Below are 18,702 nucleotides of genomic sequence, written 5' to 3'. Positions count from 1 at the left end.
ACGTTTTGTCGGAGCTGATTACTGACGTGACACGTTGTAGAAAATGCTTTTTTGTGTGTTAGAGACCCAATGAACCAAACAGGAAAAATGCTACAATAGACAGAAACGAATGAAGAAATTATGATTTAAGAGGCTCAAATCAAAAGAGCAGAAGTTGTGTGAGGTGTCCGCTGTGTATACCCCTATCTGTGAAACAATGGCCCACAGTCCTTCCCGAGGCCTGCTAACAGTCTACTGTATGTCTTCTCACTGGCTGCTGGCCATGTAGTGTGTGTGTGGTACATTTGCAAGACAATAACAGCTTGTTTCCCTGCAGTGCAGATGGAGGGGTAAACAGAAGCAGAGGACAGAAAGAAAAGGGGGTTCATGGAGTTGAGGTGTCAGGATCCAGGGTTTGTGGTATGGTTTCCGATTAAAGGTATGCTAAATGGATGGCAAAATTAGAATATCAGTTGATTCTGATTCTGTTGGTAGTACAGCTCTTTCCATTTACTCCTTGTAAACCAAATGGTACAGGCTTTAACCTACTCATCGCTGCATACACTGAAATTGTTCTTTCTAAAACGTTTAAATGCATGTTGGACCACACAGTTGTTGAGAGTTGTTGAGACTTAATCAACATCGTCACATGAAGATGTTTTGGACTGCACTAGATCTGGAAAAGGACAAGTGTAAAGGCCTTAATTTTTGTTGCCAGGTCCTTTGATTTGATGAAAATAAACATTTAAGTAGGCAACAGGAAGGTTTCAAATCTGAGAACACGACCCCAGCTGCGAAGTACAAGGGTGGCAGCATCATGTGATGCGGGTCTCATGCTGTTGGACTATTGCAGTTCACAAAACAGATGGCATCATGAGGAAGGAACATTATGTGGAAACACGGAACGCATCAGCCAGGAAGTTAAATCTATGCAAATATCTGGTTTTCAACTGTAAATATGATGAATGATGGGAATGGTTTTATTGTTTTTGATTACAGGAGTCTTTTTTGGCCATTTTTATTAAGAAAAACCAAATGTGCAAGTTACCTGTGCACTGTGTGAACTGATTTAATTTGAATTAAGGGGAAAAACCTTTAGGTTGGCGTCCGGTGGTCACATGTAAATTGTAGCTGGGAGAAAACATAACAATAGCACAACAAAAAAAATTAAGCTAATAATTTCCAAATTTCTCTCCAGCTTTAGCGGTATGGACCTGAGTCTACGAGATGCTCTGGGTGGAGGCGGAGGCGGGGCCCCAGCAGAGGCCTTGCTGAAGAGAGACTTTGTAGCTTCGCTGGAGAAGGAGAGCTACGACGACAAGGTGGGAGAGACCGTTTCTAAGACTGACTACAGACCCTTGGTGGATGGAAAGGACACCAAGAGCGGTAAGTTGCCTTAAGCATGCATGAAGAAATGTAAGAATGAGCTGTGATCCTTTGCCCTGCGTGAAAACTTCACTTTCAATGAATGAGCTGAGAGTGAGGTGGCCGATAGGCTTTTAGGTAAGTCAGCTGTCCAGTTTTTTATAAATCACTCTTGTTTATTTTTCTTTTTAGAAACACTGGCTTTAGGCTTGACTGAGATTTGCTGCTATACAAATAGGATCCAACGTTTGTTTTATCTTTCTCGTGTTTTTTTTTTGTGTGATTTAATGTGAAACGCATACGCAAAGTAGTGCATAATTGTGAATTGGAAAGACATGGTTTTCACATGGTTTTTAATAAAATAATAAAAAAATTACTTGCATTCATTCAAACCTCTGTAACTGTGATGCAACTTTATAAAATGATGTGCAATCAGTTGGCTTCAGAAGTTACTACATACTAAATAGAATCTGCTGGTGAGAAATGTAATATAATTTAACCTCAGTTTAAATCCAGTTGTTCTGTGACGTGACAATCAATGGTGTGTTAGAGAACATCAGGGAATTAACAGTATGATGAAGACCAAGCAAAACGACAGACATGGTGGGGAACATTTTTGTGACGTTTAAAGTAGAGGTACGTTTTTAAACGTAATCCCAAACTTTGAAAATCTCACAGAGTGCTGTTCAGTCTGTCATTTATAAATGGAAAAAATAAAGACACAATGGTACACAGCTAACCAGACAAAGCTATCTGCTTAAACTGACGGGCTGACCAAGGGGAGCATTACTCAGGGAAGTAGGAAAGAGATCCATTGTAACTCTGGAGGAGCTATAAAAAGGTGGAAATCATTTGGCCTACACGCAAAGCAGCATTCCAAAAACAAACTTTCCACATCACCCTGAACACATCATCTCAAAGGTGAAAGGAGGAGGCGGCAGGACCATGCTGGAGAAGATGGAAAAAGCTAAATACAGTAAATGGGCAGAACTGGGAGAGCCTACAAAGAATTGAGACTAAGACAACACTTATTGGTAAAAACCCTGTGAAAAGGCATATATCCTTCCACTTCACAAATGTGTTCTACCTTTTTGTTTGTCTATCCCAAAAAAATCCAAAACAACACATTGATGTTTTTTGTATTGTACTGTGACCAAATCTGTAAAAGCTTAAGGCTAATGTTTAAAATCATATCTTAAACATTAAATCAATAATTGTATCTTTTTGCTTCGTCATGGGTGACTAAAAACATCCTGTCTGAAACTAAACAGCTTGACTGAAGTGAAATTAACGCATAAAGTTGGGCGATTGTTGTAGAGAGATGTGTTGGCACTGTGGGGGTGTAGAACCCTCTCTGTGGAGGCATGAAGAGTGAAAAATGTCAAACACAAAAGGAGAGAGTTGAGCCAGGGTGTTAAAACTCAAATAATACTGGAGTCAAGTGCAGAGTGGAGAGAGGGAAAGTACTTCAGTAGTGGAAACAGTAAAGCCCTCTTGCAACAGATGAGGATTATTACGGCTCTTAAAGAGGGAGTTGATTAAACATCAAGAAGAAGGCGGTCATGTCCTAACAAGGCATCAGCATTTGTATTCTCACGTAACATTATGACCATCTATTAAATATTGGGTAATTCCTGCTTTTTATTCAATGGGGCATGGATTCCACTAAACCTGTCAGCATACGTTATGGTATCAGTCCCATTGATATCAGTAGCAAGCTTCAAATCTTTTCGTTTGGCTTCCATTTATCAAATTCAAACATAAATGGATTGAGAGATAAAGGGCTTGTGACCAAGTCTGTGCCTCATTATTTGGGTTTCCATTAGGTTGCTTGTCTGTCGCTTGAGAGACTTGTGATAAATGGTGAAAGTACTTTGTAAGTTTAGGCAGTATTGGGGTCTGTGCTGCTCTCCCTCTGTCTAAATGTTCTTTTCCTGATTCTCCATCATTCTTTAACTGTCCAAAGACATGCAGATGTCAGATCATCTTGGATTATTAATTGAATCAGCTTTTAGTGAGGCTAAGTATAACATGTTTCTGTCCATGCTGTGGACTCTAACTTATCATGGGAATACTCCAATTTACACACATTTTGTTCCCCACTGGAGTAAAAAAATGAAAATGTCTGTTTGACTTTTTAGATTCCACTCTAAAACAATAAAAATGGTGTCATCTAACAATCTTTCGTTATGTTAACTATTGTCAGCTTAGCAGACTGATAGAGCATTGGATCTGAAGATGGGTTTCCTCTGCAAGAACCATGGTAATTTCCTGTAGCCAAGGTCAAATCAGATTAGGAGGGTTCAAGTTTACCCCAGAAAATACCCACGGTATGGAAGTAGTATGCATGATAGCTACCCTGAAGGTGAAGTTTAGTGGTGAGGGGTTGCTTAACTTAATTTTTCTCACTGGTTGTATATTGACCGTTCGACCTAGTGTCAACTCTCCCTTTAAACTACTTGACAGTTTATTTCTTATGTTAACCTTGTTAACAGCAGTAATTTGTATTTTTACCCAATTCATTAATGAAGTAAAGTCCCTGCTTTATGTTGCTTACATTGAAATGCATGACTGAACGTCTGCTGTCCTTGGTTTACTGTTACAGTAAATTACTCATTAAATGTCTCATTAAAGACAGTTTTAGTGGTTTAAACCAGCATTGCTACAGTGTTATACAGTATTTGTCTTCTCAGATACAAATTTAAGCTGTCACCACCCATCCATCCAGGGTTGTGTGTGTGGGAGGGCTATCTCTAACACTCATTTTGGAAGGAGGAGAGGTATGCCATGAACAGGTCGCCAGTCCATCACAAAGACACACAGGACAAACAACCATGCACCCACACACACCGAAGGGCAATTTTAGTAACCAGTTAACCTAACAGTGATGTTTTTGAACTGTGGGAAGAAGCCGGAGTACCTGGAGAGAACCCACGCATGCAAAGACCCCAGGCCAGGTTTCAAATCCAAGACGTTCTTGCTGTTAGGCAAGGCAAGGCAAGTTTATTTATAATACACTTTTTAGTAATAAAACAATTGAAAGAGCTGTACACAAACAAAAAAAGGAGGAAAGAAAGCATTACAGAGACAGGAAAAACATTGCAGAGGCAAGCCCACTGCATTGGAATAGTAGCAGTAGGTCAGATATATAAGACAAGTTGGACTACAAACCTCAATATTAACAATTAAAGATAATTCTAAACAAATAGGTTTCGGTCCTATTGACAACAATGCTACCAACTGCAGTCCGTCCACCACGATAGTGAATAACAGGTTTTAGGTTTGAAAGAAACACATTTTCCCAAAATTTGGAGTGACTTTACAAAAGTCATGAAGTTCTAAGTTATAGAGTGTAATCACTATGACAGAGATGATGGGATCAGCTCAGTTAAACTAAAGCAGCAACACTCCTCCAGAAGGAGTGAGGATGTTTTCACTGTCAGTGGACATTATCATAAACAGCACCCTTTGGCTTCCACAGTGAGCCAGGGTGAAATGAAAGGTTTGGGGATATTCTGGGCTGCGGAGCCAAAATGCACATTAACTCCTCAAATGAAAGATTTGTGTGTTTTCAATATCTACATGCTGTCCCCCAGCTCAGATTTATTGCAACATCACTATTCGTGACGACACGCAATTTTACGTTTCTGTCTCACAACGTGATCAGAGTCCGTTACAATCACTGAAGAACACTATATCAATGATATGAGGAGCCAGAATTCCCTTCAGTGTAATGCAGAAAACACATAAGTCACTGATTTTGGCCCTAATTAATATGTAACTGCAAAATATGTAAGTGCTTGTACATTTTTCACCCAGTTTGAATTCAGTTTAAATACTTTTGGTTCTGAATAAATATGTGTAATCTGTCTGAAAGGTCACGGGCATTGTGAACATCTGATTAAAATGAGATCTGAGCTGCCTCCTATTCATTTTGACAGCAGATGTCTGATCTGTGGTCTGACCCAAGATGGCCGCCCTGCAGGCACGTCAGCCTAGCGGCCGGCAGCGTCCAATGGGGCGTCTACGTATATGATGTCTATGGTGTGATAGTGTTGTTGTGTAGCTAAAGTTGCTGGTTTGATGGCGGGTTGTGGTGCTTTAGGGCAACGTGTGAATGTCTGTGGTGAAAAGGTGTTGGGTTGAGCCCCAGAGAGAGATTAGCAACGAGCAGAAAGTGCTGCTGAAGAAAGATTGACGGAGTTGAAAGAAGTCTTGGTGGAGCCGGAGGAAGAGATGGAGGATGAGCGCAGACTGCTGGATTTCAGCCGGATCCCCCTGATAATCTTACAGCGAATAGGTAGGAAACAGCAGCTAAGCTACTAAGGTTTTACTGATCAGAGGAAAGTTGTTTGGCTCCATGCTGAACTCGCTATCCGACAGAAAGAGCTGCTTCACCAACGGCTTTCCTTCTTTCTGCTTCTTGATCAAAGAAGCTCATCAGTAGGCATGTGACAAAAAAATTAACATGTCTTAAAATGACTAAGACTTACATTTTAAGAATAGGGGCAAAGAGCTTTAAAATTTTACCAAGTTTATTGTTGTAAGATAAATGTTAATGAAGTTGTTACATCTTAACCATTGGAATAATACAGCATGAAAGAAAAATCAAAAAAGAAAATAGAAAGAATTCTATTAACCAGGAGGTCCGTCCACCACAAATGAACCAAGACACAGGATCCCAGGATGAACCACTGTTTTTTTTTTTTTTTTGGATTGTCAGCAACTCTTGTAATTTATCATGAATGTTGGTCATGTTGTTAGACACATCAGGAATAAAAGTGCAGCATTGGATTAAGAATAAGATAGGCTTTATTGATCTCACATTGTAGAAATTTACATGTCACATCAGCTCAGTAATCAGTAATCAGAAGAAGAAGAAGGTTCCAAAGTAGGACAAGATGTATCAGGTATATAAGTTACAGTGTGTCCTGTTTATACAGTGGATCAAAAAGAGGTAGATGATAACATAAAGATAATAATACAAATAGAAATAAGGTAGAGGATGTCTTATGTACATTCATGATGATTTCTCTGTGCATGATTATTGCACAGAGTATTAAAAAGAATTGCACATTAGTTGTTGCAATAAAAAATAAAAAAATACAAAAGGCAGAGGATGTCTTATGTACATTCACGGTGACTTATATAGCAGCAGGAATGAATGACCTGCGGTAGCGCTCCTTTTTAAAGACAGGATGTCTAAGTCTGTCACTAAAGGAGCTGCTCAGCTCCTCTACAGTCTGGTGCAGGGGGTGGAAGGTGTTGTCCATGATGGATGTGAACTTGGACAACACCCTCCTCTCAACCACTTCCTCCACAGAGTCCAGAGTGCAGCCCAGGACAGAAGTGGCCTTCCTCACCAGCTTGTTCAGTCTCTTTCTGTCCCGCTCTGTGCTGCCAGGAGCCCAGCAGACGACAGCGTAGAGGAGGGCTGAGGCCACCACAGAGTCATAGAAAGTTTTTAGCAGAGGCCGGCTCACTCCAAAGGACCTCAGCCTCCTCAGGAGGTGGAGGCGGCTCTGGCCCTTCTTATACAGGGCGTCTGTGTTATGAGTCCAGTCCAGTTTATTGTTGACGTGAACACCCAGGTATTTGAAACTCTCCACATCCACAGTTTCTATGTCCTGCCCCTGGATGTTCACAGGTGAGTGAGGTGAGGGTCTTCTCCTGAAGTCCATCACCATCTCCTTGGTCTTACTGGTGTTTAAGCACAGGTGGTTCTTCTCACACCAGTCCACAAAGTCCATGATGACCGACCGGTACTCCAGCTCGTTCCCCTCAGACACACAGCCCACAATGGCCGAGTCGTCAGAGAACTTCTGAAGGTGGCAGCTGTACGTGTTGTAGGTGAAGTCCGAGGTGTAAAGGGTGAAAAGAAACGGAGACAGAACGGTGCCCTGGGGGGGCCGGTGCTGCGAAGTGCCACCTTTGACTGACAGCCGAGCAGCTGCACGTACTGAGGGCGGTCAGTGAGGTAGTCTATGGTCAGTGAGGTAGTCCATGGTTAGTGAGGTAGTCCATGGTTAGTGAGGTAGTCCATGGTCAGTGAGGTAGTCCATGGTCAGTGAGGTAGTCCATGGTCAGTGAGGTAGTCCATGGTCCAGTCAGCCAGATGTTTGTCCACCCCAGCGTCCTCCAGCTTCCCCCTCAGCAGCACCGGTCTGATGGTGTTGAAAGCGCTGGAGAAGTCAAAGAACATGACTCTCACAGCGCTCCCGGTGGTCTCCAGGTGGGTGAGCGCCCGCTGCAGCAGGTAGATGATGGCGTCCTCTACTCCGATGTTGGGCTGGTAGGCAAACTGCAGCGGGTCCATGGTGGGGCTCACCACAGTGCGCAGGTGAGCTAGGATGAGGCACTCCATGGTCTTCATCAGAGGATGAGGCGCTCCATGGTCTTCATCAGAGGATGAGGCGCTCCATGGTCTTCATCAGAGGATGAAGCGCTCCATGGTCTTCATCAGAGGATGAGGCGCTCCATGGCCTTCATCAGGTGGGAGGTAACTGGTCTGAAGTGGGCCGGTTCCCTGGCGTGCGGCGTTTTGGGAACCGGAACCACACAGGAGGTCTTTCACAGGGTGGGCACCACCCCCAGGCTGAGGCTCAGGTTGTAGATGTAGCTGAGGACTTCACAGAGCTCATCTGCACAGGTCCTCAGTAGCCTGGGGGGATGCCGTCCGGACCGGGGGCTTTCCTTTGTTTCAGCCTCGTCAGCTGACCTCTCACCTGCATTGGTGTGACTGTGAGGGGGGAGGAAGGTATTGCTGAAGGTGTGGATGGGTCAGTCGTTGATCGGAGTGGCGGTGGGGGGGATGGTAGGTCTCTGGAGGGCTGGTGGTTGGAGACGTGTGGAGAGTTGACGGCAGGGAGGGGGCCAGTGTGGGGGGAGTCGAACCGGGTGAAGAATGTGTTCAACTCATCTGCAGTCTTGGTGTCTCCGTCTGCAGCCCTGCTGGTCCTCTGCCCGAAGCCGGAGATGTTCTTCAGACCTCTCCACACATCCCTGACGTTGTTCTGCGCCAGCTGCTCCTCCATCTTCTTCCCATAATCCTTCTTTGCTGCCCTGATCTTCCACTGGAGCTCCCGCTGGACTCTACGCTGCTCCTCTCTGTCCCCTGAGTAGAAAGCCCTCTTCTTCTGGTTCAGGAGGACTTTCAGCTCAGGGGTCACCCAGCGGGGGTTGTTTGGAAAGCATCGTAGCCATCGTGTTGGCACAATGCTCTCCACACAGAAGGTCATGTAGTCAGTGATGCATTCAGTCAGGCTGTTGATGTCCTCTCCATGAGAGCTTTGGAACATGCTCCAGTCTGTGGTTCTGAAACAGTCCTTCAGTCTCTCACTGGCTTCGTCTGACCAAACTTTCACTGACTTCTTCTGTGCCTTTTGTCTCCTCACCAGTGGAATGTAATGGGGGAGCAGGTAGACGAGGTTGTGGTCTGAGCGTCCCAGAGGGGGGAGGGGGGCGGAGGTGTAAGCGTCCTTGACGTTAGCATAAAAAAGTTCCAGCGTTTTATTGTCCCTTGTTTTACACGTGACGTACTGGGTGAGCGTGGGGAGGGTGGAACGGAGGGAGGCATGGTTGAAATCCCCTGTGATCAGCAGGAGAGCGCGGGGGTGCTGTGTTTGCAGATTGTTTACAGCGGCGTGGATCCGCTCACACGCGGCGGTGGTGTCCACTGAGGGATGTAAACACAGAGCATGATCACGTGGCCGAACTCTCTCAGCAAGTAATAAGGTCTCAAACTCATTGCGAGAAGTTCAACATCCGAGCAGCATATCTGCTGCTTCACGTGAACATGCGCCGCGTTACACCACCTCTCATTCACAAACACCGCCAGCCCCCCTCCTCTCTTTTTTCCGCTCTCCGCCAAAGTCCTGTCTGTGCGGATGAGTTTAAAGCCGTCCTGTGAGACCACTGAGTCCGTTACAGTTTCATTTAGCCACGTTTCCGTGAAACTCATAATGCTAACGTCTCTGTACCTCCTTTGGAAACGGGTTAGAGCTGCGAGCTCCTCGGCCTTCGGGCGGAGAGATCTAACGTTTCCCGTGACAACCGATGGTAAATAACTCTTCCTCCGCTTAGTTCTGCCGCCCCTGCAGCATCTCTGTTTTCCTCCGTATTTCAGCAGGTATCACAGGTTTCTCAGCATGTTGGTGAGCAGGGCAGCAGCGCATAGAGTCACATAGTCCCAGGAGCTGAGTCCGCGTATAAACAATGGGCTCGGAGTCGCGGACAAAGAGGTCTCCCCTTATCGCTTTAAAGAGTGTCAGAAGTAGCAGAAAAATCGACACTAGAGACCCAAAAGTATGCCTCTTCGGTGCACATAATCCCGGAATGCCAGATACAGCATTCACTAACATTAAAACACTCCAGAAAACACTATAAAGAAGAGAAAGTAGGGAAATAGAAGACGCAGCCGAGGTGACTGGCAGCTGTCCGCGCAGCGCCATCTTGGAAAAAAAAATTGTTCCCCAATTATGTGACAAACACCACCTTTCTCAGCCAGTAGGTAATCTAGAGCCAGTCTGTTTTGCAAGGTCATTGTTCTGATAGCCTGTTGTTCCTTTGTCAGAGAGGAGAAAACTTTTTCAGTTAAAGCAGTGAGATTTTGTAATTCAACAGGTCATTGGTTCTATGTGCTGCATTAGTAACACCGTAATGAGGAAATAAGGTTCCCAAGATCCCTTTTGCTGTTTAAGCCTTGCTCTGTTCCAGTAATGGGCTAATTGAATTATAAGTGTTAATGACAGGTAGTAAATGACCTAAATAACACACTCCAGACCAATCAGCAGGCAGATACAAATATGATCTAATTCCACACATCCAAACCATGTTCTTAGGACATGAATATCCATCTCTGCTAGGAAAATGTACCACAACTGCGGTTAAGTTACCTGTACCATACAGTTTACTTCCGTCTGGCAAAGCTGTAAGATTAAGGCTTAAAACATAGCGTGCTGGAAATGAAGATCCTGGAATTGTATAAGAGTCAGATCTAACCACACATGACTTGGAGGAGTGATTTCTATGGGTCATTGCACATGAAGCAGGTATGATTACTTTACAATCTACTGTCCTTCCCTGAAAATCAGGTGTGGATTCTTCCTGCTCTAAACAGATGTCTGGATTGCTTATGGGATTCCTGCTTGAAACCTGTAAAGAGTTCCTGTAATGGCACAAGTTAAATTAGTCATAAAAAAACTTACGTGTAATTCTTTACCCACGGAAAAATGGTCTCCACTAACCTGTTAGATTGATGACTAGGGAAAAATGTTGCTAGAATATAGGCAGTGTCAATAGAAACAGGTAATAACAATGGTTGGTTATCAAAAGCATGTGGAATCAGAGAACAAGCATAACTGTCATTTCTCGTTTTCCGTACAGTCTGATGTGTTAGTTTTCACCAGATGTTATCAGAATGATCATGAAAGTCACTGAAGTGATGGGTCTGTCTTCCAGTCAGCCGATGGGTGTGATTGGTGTCATTACTCAGGTTAGTCACAAATTGTTCGTGCTGTACCTTTTCTAATCAAAGAACAAACCATGGAATCATGGTTTTAATATGTTTAGCCCACACGCAGACACATTATGGACGACAGAGCGTAGTTTAAGATGATTTCTTAAAGTTCAGGCTACAGAGATAACACAATGTGATGTGATCGAGGTCTGAACGTCAGTGCAGGAGGAAACTGCGGAGAGAAAGAAGGGAGATGTTAAGCACGAAGAACCAAGGGGAAAATCTCCGGAAGCCAAGCTGCTTACCATTTAGTTTGAGTGGACCTAACTGGGGAGAGACAGTGAGGGAAACTCTGCGGCCGAGTGCTCTGGAGGACGGGCGGTGGTTAGCAGCTGGAGGGCGGACTGATGGTTTGTCAGCGAGGGATCCCAGACGAGCCACGACTGACGGTGAGGCAGATGGTTTGACCAGAGGATTTGAAAGAACCAGCAGAATCCGGGAAGGGGAACCTCGAGCCCGGCTTGGTAATATCAAGGGAGCAAGAGGGGGAGCGCCAGAGCAACGGATTCTTCTGGTGCAGGTTCGTCGAGCAAGACGTCAAAACCGGGTGAGTAATCCAAAAACACAAAACTGCAAAAAGGCAGGAGATCCAGAGTTAGACAAATTCCAAAGTAGGAAAGACTCACAGGTTCGGGTCGAAGGCCACGTCGTACCACGACTGGGTAAGGCTCCGGCGTCATCCATCTGCCTGGTGTGGGTCACGCCCCCCCAGCCAACTCAAACCACCTGTGGAGCAGAATTTGAGCACCGACCAACAGAGAACCCTGACACATAGAGCTCTAAGTAAAGATTTTATATCTGTGTTTAACATTTGTATCCATGATAATAGACCCAAGCACAATTTTTACCTCATGCAATTCAGTCCTTTATTAAGTATCCTGTTCTTAGTTTTCGTGTGTTTAGTCTAAACCTTGAAAAAAAAACAGAGTGATTTTCTTACACCTTCATATATCTATTATTATTAACCCTGCATTTCCTACAGTTCACCCAACGTTAGACCGTGGCATTCGTTAAATTATATCACCCAGTGATCTATAAATCCTTATTTTATGTTTGCACCACGTCTTGTCCCAGCAGATTAATCATATGACTAAATTAAATTAAATAAAATTTTCTCCAACCCTAGAATTAGTATTTCCGTATCATCGCTGTATATCGTGATTATAGAAGAAATGTGTAGTGCCTTCAAACCCTTTAAATATTGACCCCCTGTGGTTAAATCATCAGCATTAATTTCGTGTTTAGCCTTAGTGGCTGCATTGCAGTCTGTGGATTGTTTTGGCAAACCTGGTCAGCACAGACAAAGTCCTCTAGTCCTTCTGGTTTTGGCAACTCCAGAAGACCACAAAAACCTTTACAGTCAGTGTTAGGTAATCCCCGTGGGGCCGCCTCTTCATCTCCTGTGTCCTACCTCAGCTATCAAAACACTTTCACCACCTGTGACGAGTTAATAACAGGTTCAAACCACAGCAGATTGTCCTGGGTGTCTCCACACACCCCGTGTGTGAAATGTCTCTCCACTGCTTCCACTTTAAGGAAAATAATATCCATGCCCTCCCATATACTTAATCATGAAGCATCGTTGTAAACCCAGGATTTCACCTTATGTCCTGCTAAGTGTCCTGCTTCAGACCCCATTTACCCCAAGTTGCTGAATACTGCTGAATCACTATGTTTAAATGCTCTTCCCTCTAAAGTCCAAGAGTCTGGGTGTGATACCTGAACGCTAACACGTCCAGGTCATGTTCATGACTCCGTGCAGTTGAAATCCACCACCTATAAAGCAGAGCACTCATGCACAGTCATGTTCAAGATGTTCTTTGCACAGCAGGAGTTCCAATGTTGTGTCGTTGCAGCTCTGATGTTCATCAGAGTCAACCTTCATGCATTGAAATCATCTTCAAGCTGTTATCCTCTCATCATCACCTTGTATCATAGAGTCGCTCTTCTATCATGACCAGATCCAACATGACCAACCAATCTAATTGGCCTTACTTCTTTTCTGTATGAAAGAGGATACTCATTAAATCATCCTGGTCCAAAGGCCCCTAGGCAATTAGTTAGCTAAACTCAATATGTGTAATCATTCACCAGGATGTTTTAACTTCTGCTTAAAAGGAGAACTGTTGTTATAGGCATTTGAGCGGAGAGATATTAAGTCTCTATAAATCTTATAGGTAACTGTGTACAATTCCAAACATTTTTCACTGGTGCTTTAATCCCCAATTTACCGATGTTAGTAGAATAAATCATTATTCTAATCTTGCTATGTCATCCATTTAAGCCCGTGACCATTGTGCCACTTTGTTAATGTCGGCCCGAGTGGCAGATCTTAGCGGCATGATCTTAGAGCTTGTTGTTTTGATGTGCTGTATTCTGTGGGGAACAATAAATGTGTGCATTATTTTTCCAACAAAGCAGTGTTTGTCCTTATTTGTGTACGTTGTCGATCTCTCCCGATCCTGAAATAAACATTTCATAAAACAGAAACTTTTCAGCTGCCGAAATACATATGTGTATATTTTATTATCCAACGCGCTGCAGTTACTCCAGACAGGGAGGGCGGGCGGGCAACAATGACCCCAATCGTCTTTTTTATTTCACTTTCAGGAGGTTTGATGGTTCGGCTCTGTAGGGATAAATCTCTTCATCTCGCAGACTCTTGGACCTTCAATCCTTTTTACGCTTCACGGTTATTTTAGCCATTCTTTCCCGACTAGGCAAAACAAGCGTTTATCCGGTCCTCACTAAAACTTGTCCCCCTGTGAAATGCCCTTTTAGTTCTGTTTCCAGTTTCTCAATTTATACTTATTTTTTCCCCTCTTTTATTATTTATATTTATCTTATATATTTATTTAGGGTGTGAGGACGACACCCCGTCTACTTTTAAGACTAATCTTAAAACTTTCCTTTGTGACAAAGCTTCTAGTCAGAGTGGCTCATGTTACCCTGAGCTACCTCTATAGTTATGATGCTATAGGCTTAGGCTGCTGGAGGACATCAGGATCTAATTTTCTCACTCTGCTGAGTTCTCCTACTGCTCTCCAGTTTTGCATTGCATTACATTGAAATTGACTGTTGACTCTTGTCATTTCAGCTTTTAACTTTCTGTTCTCTCTCTTTTTTCTTCATAGTAGGTACACCTGGTCTGGCGTTCTGTTAACAGTGACATCATCCAGAGAAGACGACTCACCCGCTATTACCATCTAATGTAGAACAGATTACTGGGTCAATGTGAGCTTCTGTGCTTTTTTGTCTCTCTTGTTGTGTCTCTGCTCTGTCTTCTGTAACCCCCAGTCGGTCGAGGCAGATGACCGTTCATACTGAGCCTGGTTCTGCTGGAGGTTTTTCCTTCCCGCTAATGGGGAGTTTTTCTTCCCACTGTCGCGTCATGCATGCTCAGTATGAGGGATTGCAGCAAAGCCATGTACAATGCAGACGACTCTCCCTGTGGCTCTACGGTTCTCCAGGAGTGAATGCTGCTTGTCGGGACTTTGATGCAATCAACTGGTTTCCTTATATAGGACATTTTTGACCAATCTGTATAATATGATTGATTCTGACTTTGTAAAGTGCGTCGAGATGACATGTTTCATGAATTGGCGCTATGTAAATAAAATTGAATTTAATTATTTATTTATATATTTTTTCCTTTGGCCAGTTTCCTTCACTTTATCCATACGCTCTCTTTGATCGGAAAGGCAGCTTTTAAGCAATCTTTAGGAGATTGCTAGGGACTGGAAACCCAATTTCCGATTTTGCTGGGGGCTTGTAGAACATTTTAAGGATGTTTTTGGATTTTAAACCAAAGCCATTGTGTGCCTGTTTTCCGGAGGGTGGCTTTTCTACTGTGTGAAGACGAAGAGAGAGAAGAAAAAAAAGTTTTCATCATCATAGCAGTGGGACTAGAAACCCACTCTCCTAGGTCACCTGTATTGTTCTGGGGCTGGTGCCTGGCCCCGCCGGACTTTCACCTTAGGTGATCATGGGCATACTTAGACCCGTTTAAAATCAATCATCCTGAATCTTTCCTCGTCCCTTAACATTTACAAAAGCTCTGGTCACATAGGATCTGACACACAGCTCCCAGAGATTTAATAAAAAGGCAATCTCACCTTATTTTCTTAGCACTTGCTGCTGTGCTGTGTCATCTCCTCTGCGGCTCAAAATTCAAAACGGGAACACCATTTGTTAGTGTTTGTTGACCATGCTGTTGTCACCCCAGGTTCTTTAACTGAATAATGTGGTGTTTCTACTGTATTACTGTTCTTTTACACAACGCTGACATAATTTCTGGACTTGAGAGAGAAAGAGAGACTCAGAGCGAGCTTCATGATCGATTTCCTACAGGCTTACTTTCTTTTTGTCCAAAGTTCCATCTGGTAACAAGCTAAAATGAGATTTGTCCGTTTAACAGTGTCTTTCTTTTTTTCCATCCTAGCTTAAATCAGTGAACGGAGAACAAGAAATACTTTAAAAATCCCAGAGGGAAATTACAGAAAGCCCAGTTTTTGAATTAATCAGTTACATTTTTTACTTGTAAAAGTGAACAAAATAACATATTGACAATAATTTTACCCTAGTATACATACATACACATCTAAATCTCATTGCAGCACAGGAGCAAGCCTTGAGCATCAGAGCAATAGAGGCTCAGATCTCCTATATCGTGTGTGTAAAAATGTAACCAGTGCAATAATAATGTGCTCAGAGAAATATACCCCTTTTAAAGAAAGGAAAGTCTTCCATGGGTAATACCACAAAAGAGAGCATTCAGTTTCCAGAATTTAAAGACTAAATGTAATGTGGGGGAAATTTTATCAATAATCCTCAGATGTCCCGTTCTCCTGAAGGCAGCATGAAAGCTGCCAAGAAGCTAAAAGAAACACTGAAGAGCTACGATTGATACAGCTGAGGGCCGTCTATGTTTTAAAGTTAGAAACTACTGTTCTACAGTGGTTCAAAGTTTACACTGGAATTGTTTTGTAATTTTCTGGTTTAAACTTGACCTTCAAAGAAACGCCCCCAAATTAATCACCCCCTACCCCTTTGTAAATGGTTCCTCCGCACAGCTTCATCCTGCCAAACTGTTTACCTTCAAGTGTTAATAAACTGAACAAAGCTTTCTTTGACTAAACCTTTGTTTCATCTTTTCTTCCAGATACCATAGGATATTGTGTCTCTACAGACGACGGGGTCCACACAGAGCTCAGCGACCAAGATGGAAACTCCACTTTCAATGAAGAAAATCCAGAACATCAACAGGAGAAAGAGGAAGAAGAACATCAACAGTGTAAAGAGGAAGAGAGGCAAATCTGCATCAGTCAGGCTGAAAAGCAACTAGTGCTGAAACAGGAGACTGATAACATTTTAATAATTCCTTCTAATGCACAAAGAATCCAGACGGAAACAGAACCAAACAGGAACCAACTCGTTTCTCAAGCCTCCCCAGAATTTAAGAATGAGGATCAGGAAGGAAACTTTGAGGAACCAGAAAAAAAGAGAGAAGAGCAGAAGGAACATGAGGAATATGAGAAAACCAAACTGCAGAAAGGAACTGCTGACATTTCAAGACAAAAAAGTAACAAGAAAACTCCCCCTGACCAAAATATATATTCATCTAAAATTGGTTATAAAAACTTTTCTCAAAAAAATCACTTGAATCCACACAACAGAACTGACAAGATTAAGAAGTCTTTCTTGTGTATAAACTGTGGGAAAAAGTTCCCCTATAGAAGCAGTTTAAATGTCCACATAAAAAGTCACACAGGTGAGAAGCCTTTCACCTGCATAACCTGTGGAAAGAGTTTTAGTCAACAAAGCTATTTAAATATTCACATGAGAATTCACACAGGTGAGAAGCCTTTCTTGTGTGTGACCTGTGGAAAAGGTTTTAGTCAAAAAAGCATATTAAAAAGTCACCTGATAGTTCACACAGGTGAGAAGCCTTTCTCGTGTGTGACTTGTGGAAAAGGTTTTATTCGAAAAAGCACATTAGAAATTCATTTGAGAACTCACACAGGTGAGAAGCCTCTCACATGTGTGAAGTGTGGAAAAGGTTTTGTTGGAACAGGCAGTTTAAAAGCTCATATGAGAACTCACACGGAAGAGAAACCTTTCATGTGTGTGACCTGTGGAAAGAGTTACAGTGATAGAAAAGGTTTAACCTATCACATTAAAACTCACACAGGTGAGAAGCCTTTCGTATGTGTCACCTGTGGAAAAAGTTTTGGAACAGGAACTCATTTGCTACGTCACATGAGAACTCACACAGGGGAGAAACTTTTCTCATGTGTGACCTGTGGAAAGAATTTTGGAACAAGAGCTAGATTGTTACGTCACATGAAAACTCATACAGGGGAGAAGCCTTTCTCATGTGTGACTTGTGGAAAGAGATACAAGGATAGAAATGGTTTAATGTATCACATGCAAATGCACACAGGTGAGAAGCCTTTCTCATGTGTGACCTGTGGAAAGAGTTTTGGAACAAGAGGTAATTTGTTAAGTCACATGAAAACTCACACAGGTGAGAAGCCTTTCTCATGTGTGACCTGTGGAAAGAGATACAAGGATAGAAATGGTTTAATGTATCACATGCAAATGCACACAGGTGAGAAGCCTTTCTCATGTGTGACCTGTGGAAAGAGTTTTGGAACAAGAGGTCATTTGTTAAGTCACATGAAAACTCACACAGGTGAGAAGCCTTTCTCATGTGTGATCTGTGGAAAGAGTTTTTGCCAATCCTATATTTTAAAAACTCACATGAGAATTCACACAGATGAGAAGCCTTTCTCATGTGTGACCTGTGGAAAGAAATACAAGGATAGAAATGGTTTAAAATATCACATGAGAACTCACACAGGTGAGAAGCCTTTCTTATGTGTTACTTGTGGAAAGAGTTACGGTTGTAAAAAGAGTTTAAGGTACCACATGCAATCTCACACAGGTGAGAAGCCACAGTCAAAATGGTGAGTTTAAAATTCAATTGAGAACTTACACTGGTCAGAAGCCTTTCTTATGTGTGACCTGTGGAAAGAGTTACAAGGATAGAAAATGTTTAATGAATCACATGCAACCTCACACAGGCGAGAAGCCTTTCTCATGTGTGACCTGTGGAAAAGGTTACACAGGTAGAAGTGGTTTAGCTTTTCACATGATAACTCACAGATGAGCAGGATAATGATCCACTATGATCGTATCATTATATTTGGGAATTTTATTATTCATGTATGTTGTCCCATAAAGCCGCTGGTTAAGGTCTTTTTTAGCCTAATTGGTTCTTTTAACCTGGTCCAGTGCATGACTAGTTCCACACACGAACATGGAGACACATTGGACATTGTCCTCTCTGATGGCCTCTCCGTGACTCATCCTCAAATAGGTGAAAATAATACTTCAGATCATCATCTGATCATTTTTAACCCTTTAACTGCTTGTCAATTCTCTTCTGCCTTCAAGAAGCTCAACGTCCCCTTTGACTCTGATACATAATTACAGCCTAAAGCCTAAGATGAACCATGGTTTAATGAGAAAACTCGTGCCGTCAGACAGGAATGCTGCAAAGCCAAGAGGAAGTAGAAAAAGGCTAAAATGCAGATTTCATTCCAGATCCTCAAGAATTGCTGCCGTCATTATCAGAACACTGTTAAAGACGCAAAAAGGGAATATCTGTCAAACCCATTGAAATAGCTCACGTGCTGTTTAAAATGATTGATTCTGCACAGTGTGGTGTAGTCTCTCCTCAAAAGGTCTGCCCTGGACCTAACTGTTTTAGCAAATTCTAGGCCTATCTCCAAACTGGCTTTTATTTCTAAAGTTTTAGAGAAAGTTGTCCTTTCCCA

General features: G+C 42.8%; 1 protein-coding gene and 1 long non-coding RNA gene across 2 annotated transcripts; one reads left to right on the top strand and one right to left on the bottom strand.

Moving 5' to 3' along the window:
- Window positions 1-5,396: 5,396 nt before the first annotated feature.
- Window positions 5,397-17,087, top strand: LOC105922801 (oocyte zinc finger protein XlCOF6.1; the record flags this gene model as incomplete). The annotated part of the gene is given in 2 exon segments (XM_036134437.1): window positions 5,397-5,644; window positions 16,023-17,087. Coding segments are annotated over 2 exon segments (1,129 nt in total), but the record flags the coding sequence as incomplete, so codon positions are not given.
- On the bottom strand, window positions 9,879-12,006 carry LOC118562184. The gene is made up of 2 exons (XR_004930492.1): window positions 11,515-12,006; window positions 9,879-11,431 (listed from the first exon to the last, which is right to left on the bottom strand). It is a non-coding gene; the product is annotated as an uncharacterized LOC118562184 (long non-coding RNA).
- Window positions 17,088-18,702: the final 1,615 nt, after the last annotated feature.

Source organism: Fundulus heteroclitus, unplaced genomic scaffold (assembly GCF_011125445.2).
Source record: "Fundulus heteroclitus isolate FHET01 unplaced genomic scaffold, MU-UCD_Fhet_4.1 scaffold_813, whole genome shotgun sequence".
In the NCBI taxonomy this organism is placed as follows: domain Eukaryota; kingdom Metazoa; phylum Chordata; class Actinopteri; order Cyprinodontiformes; family Fundulidae; genus Fundulus; species Fundulus heteroclitus.
This window is presented reverse-complemented; position numbering and strand designations above follow the sequence as displayed.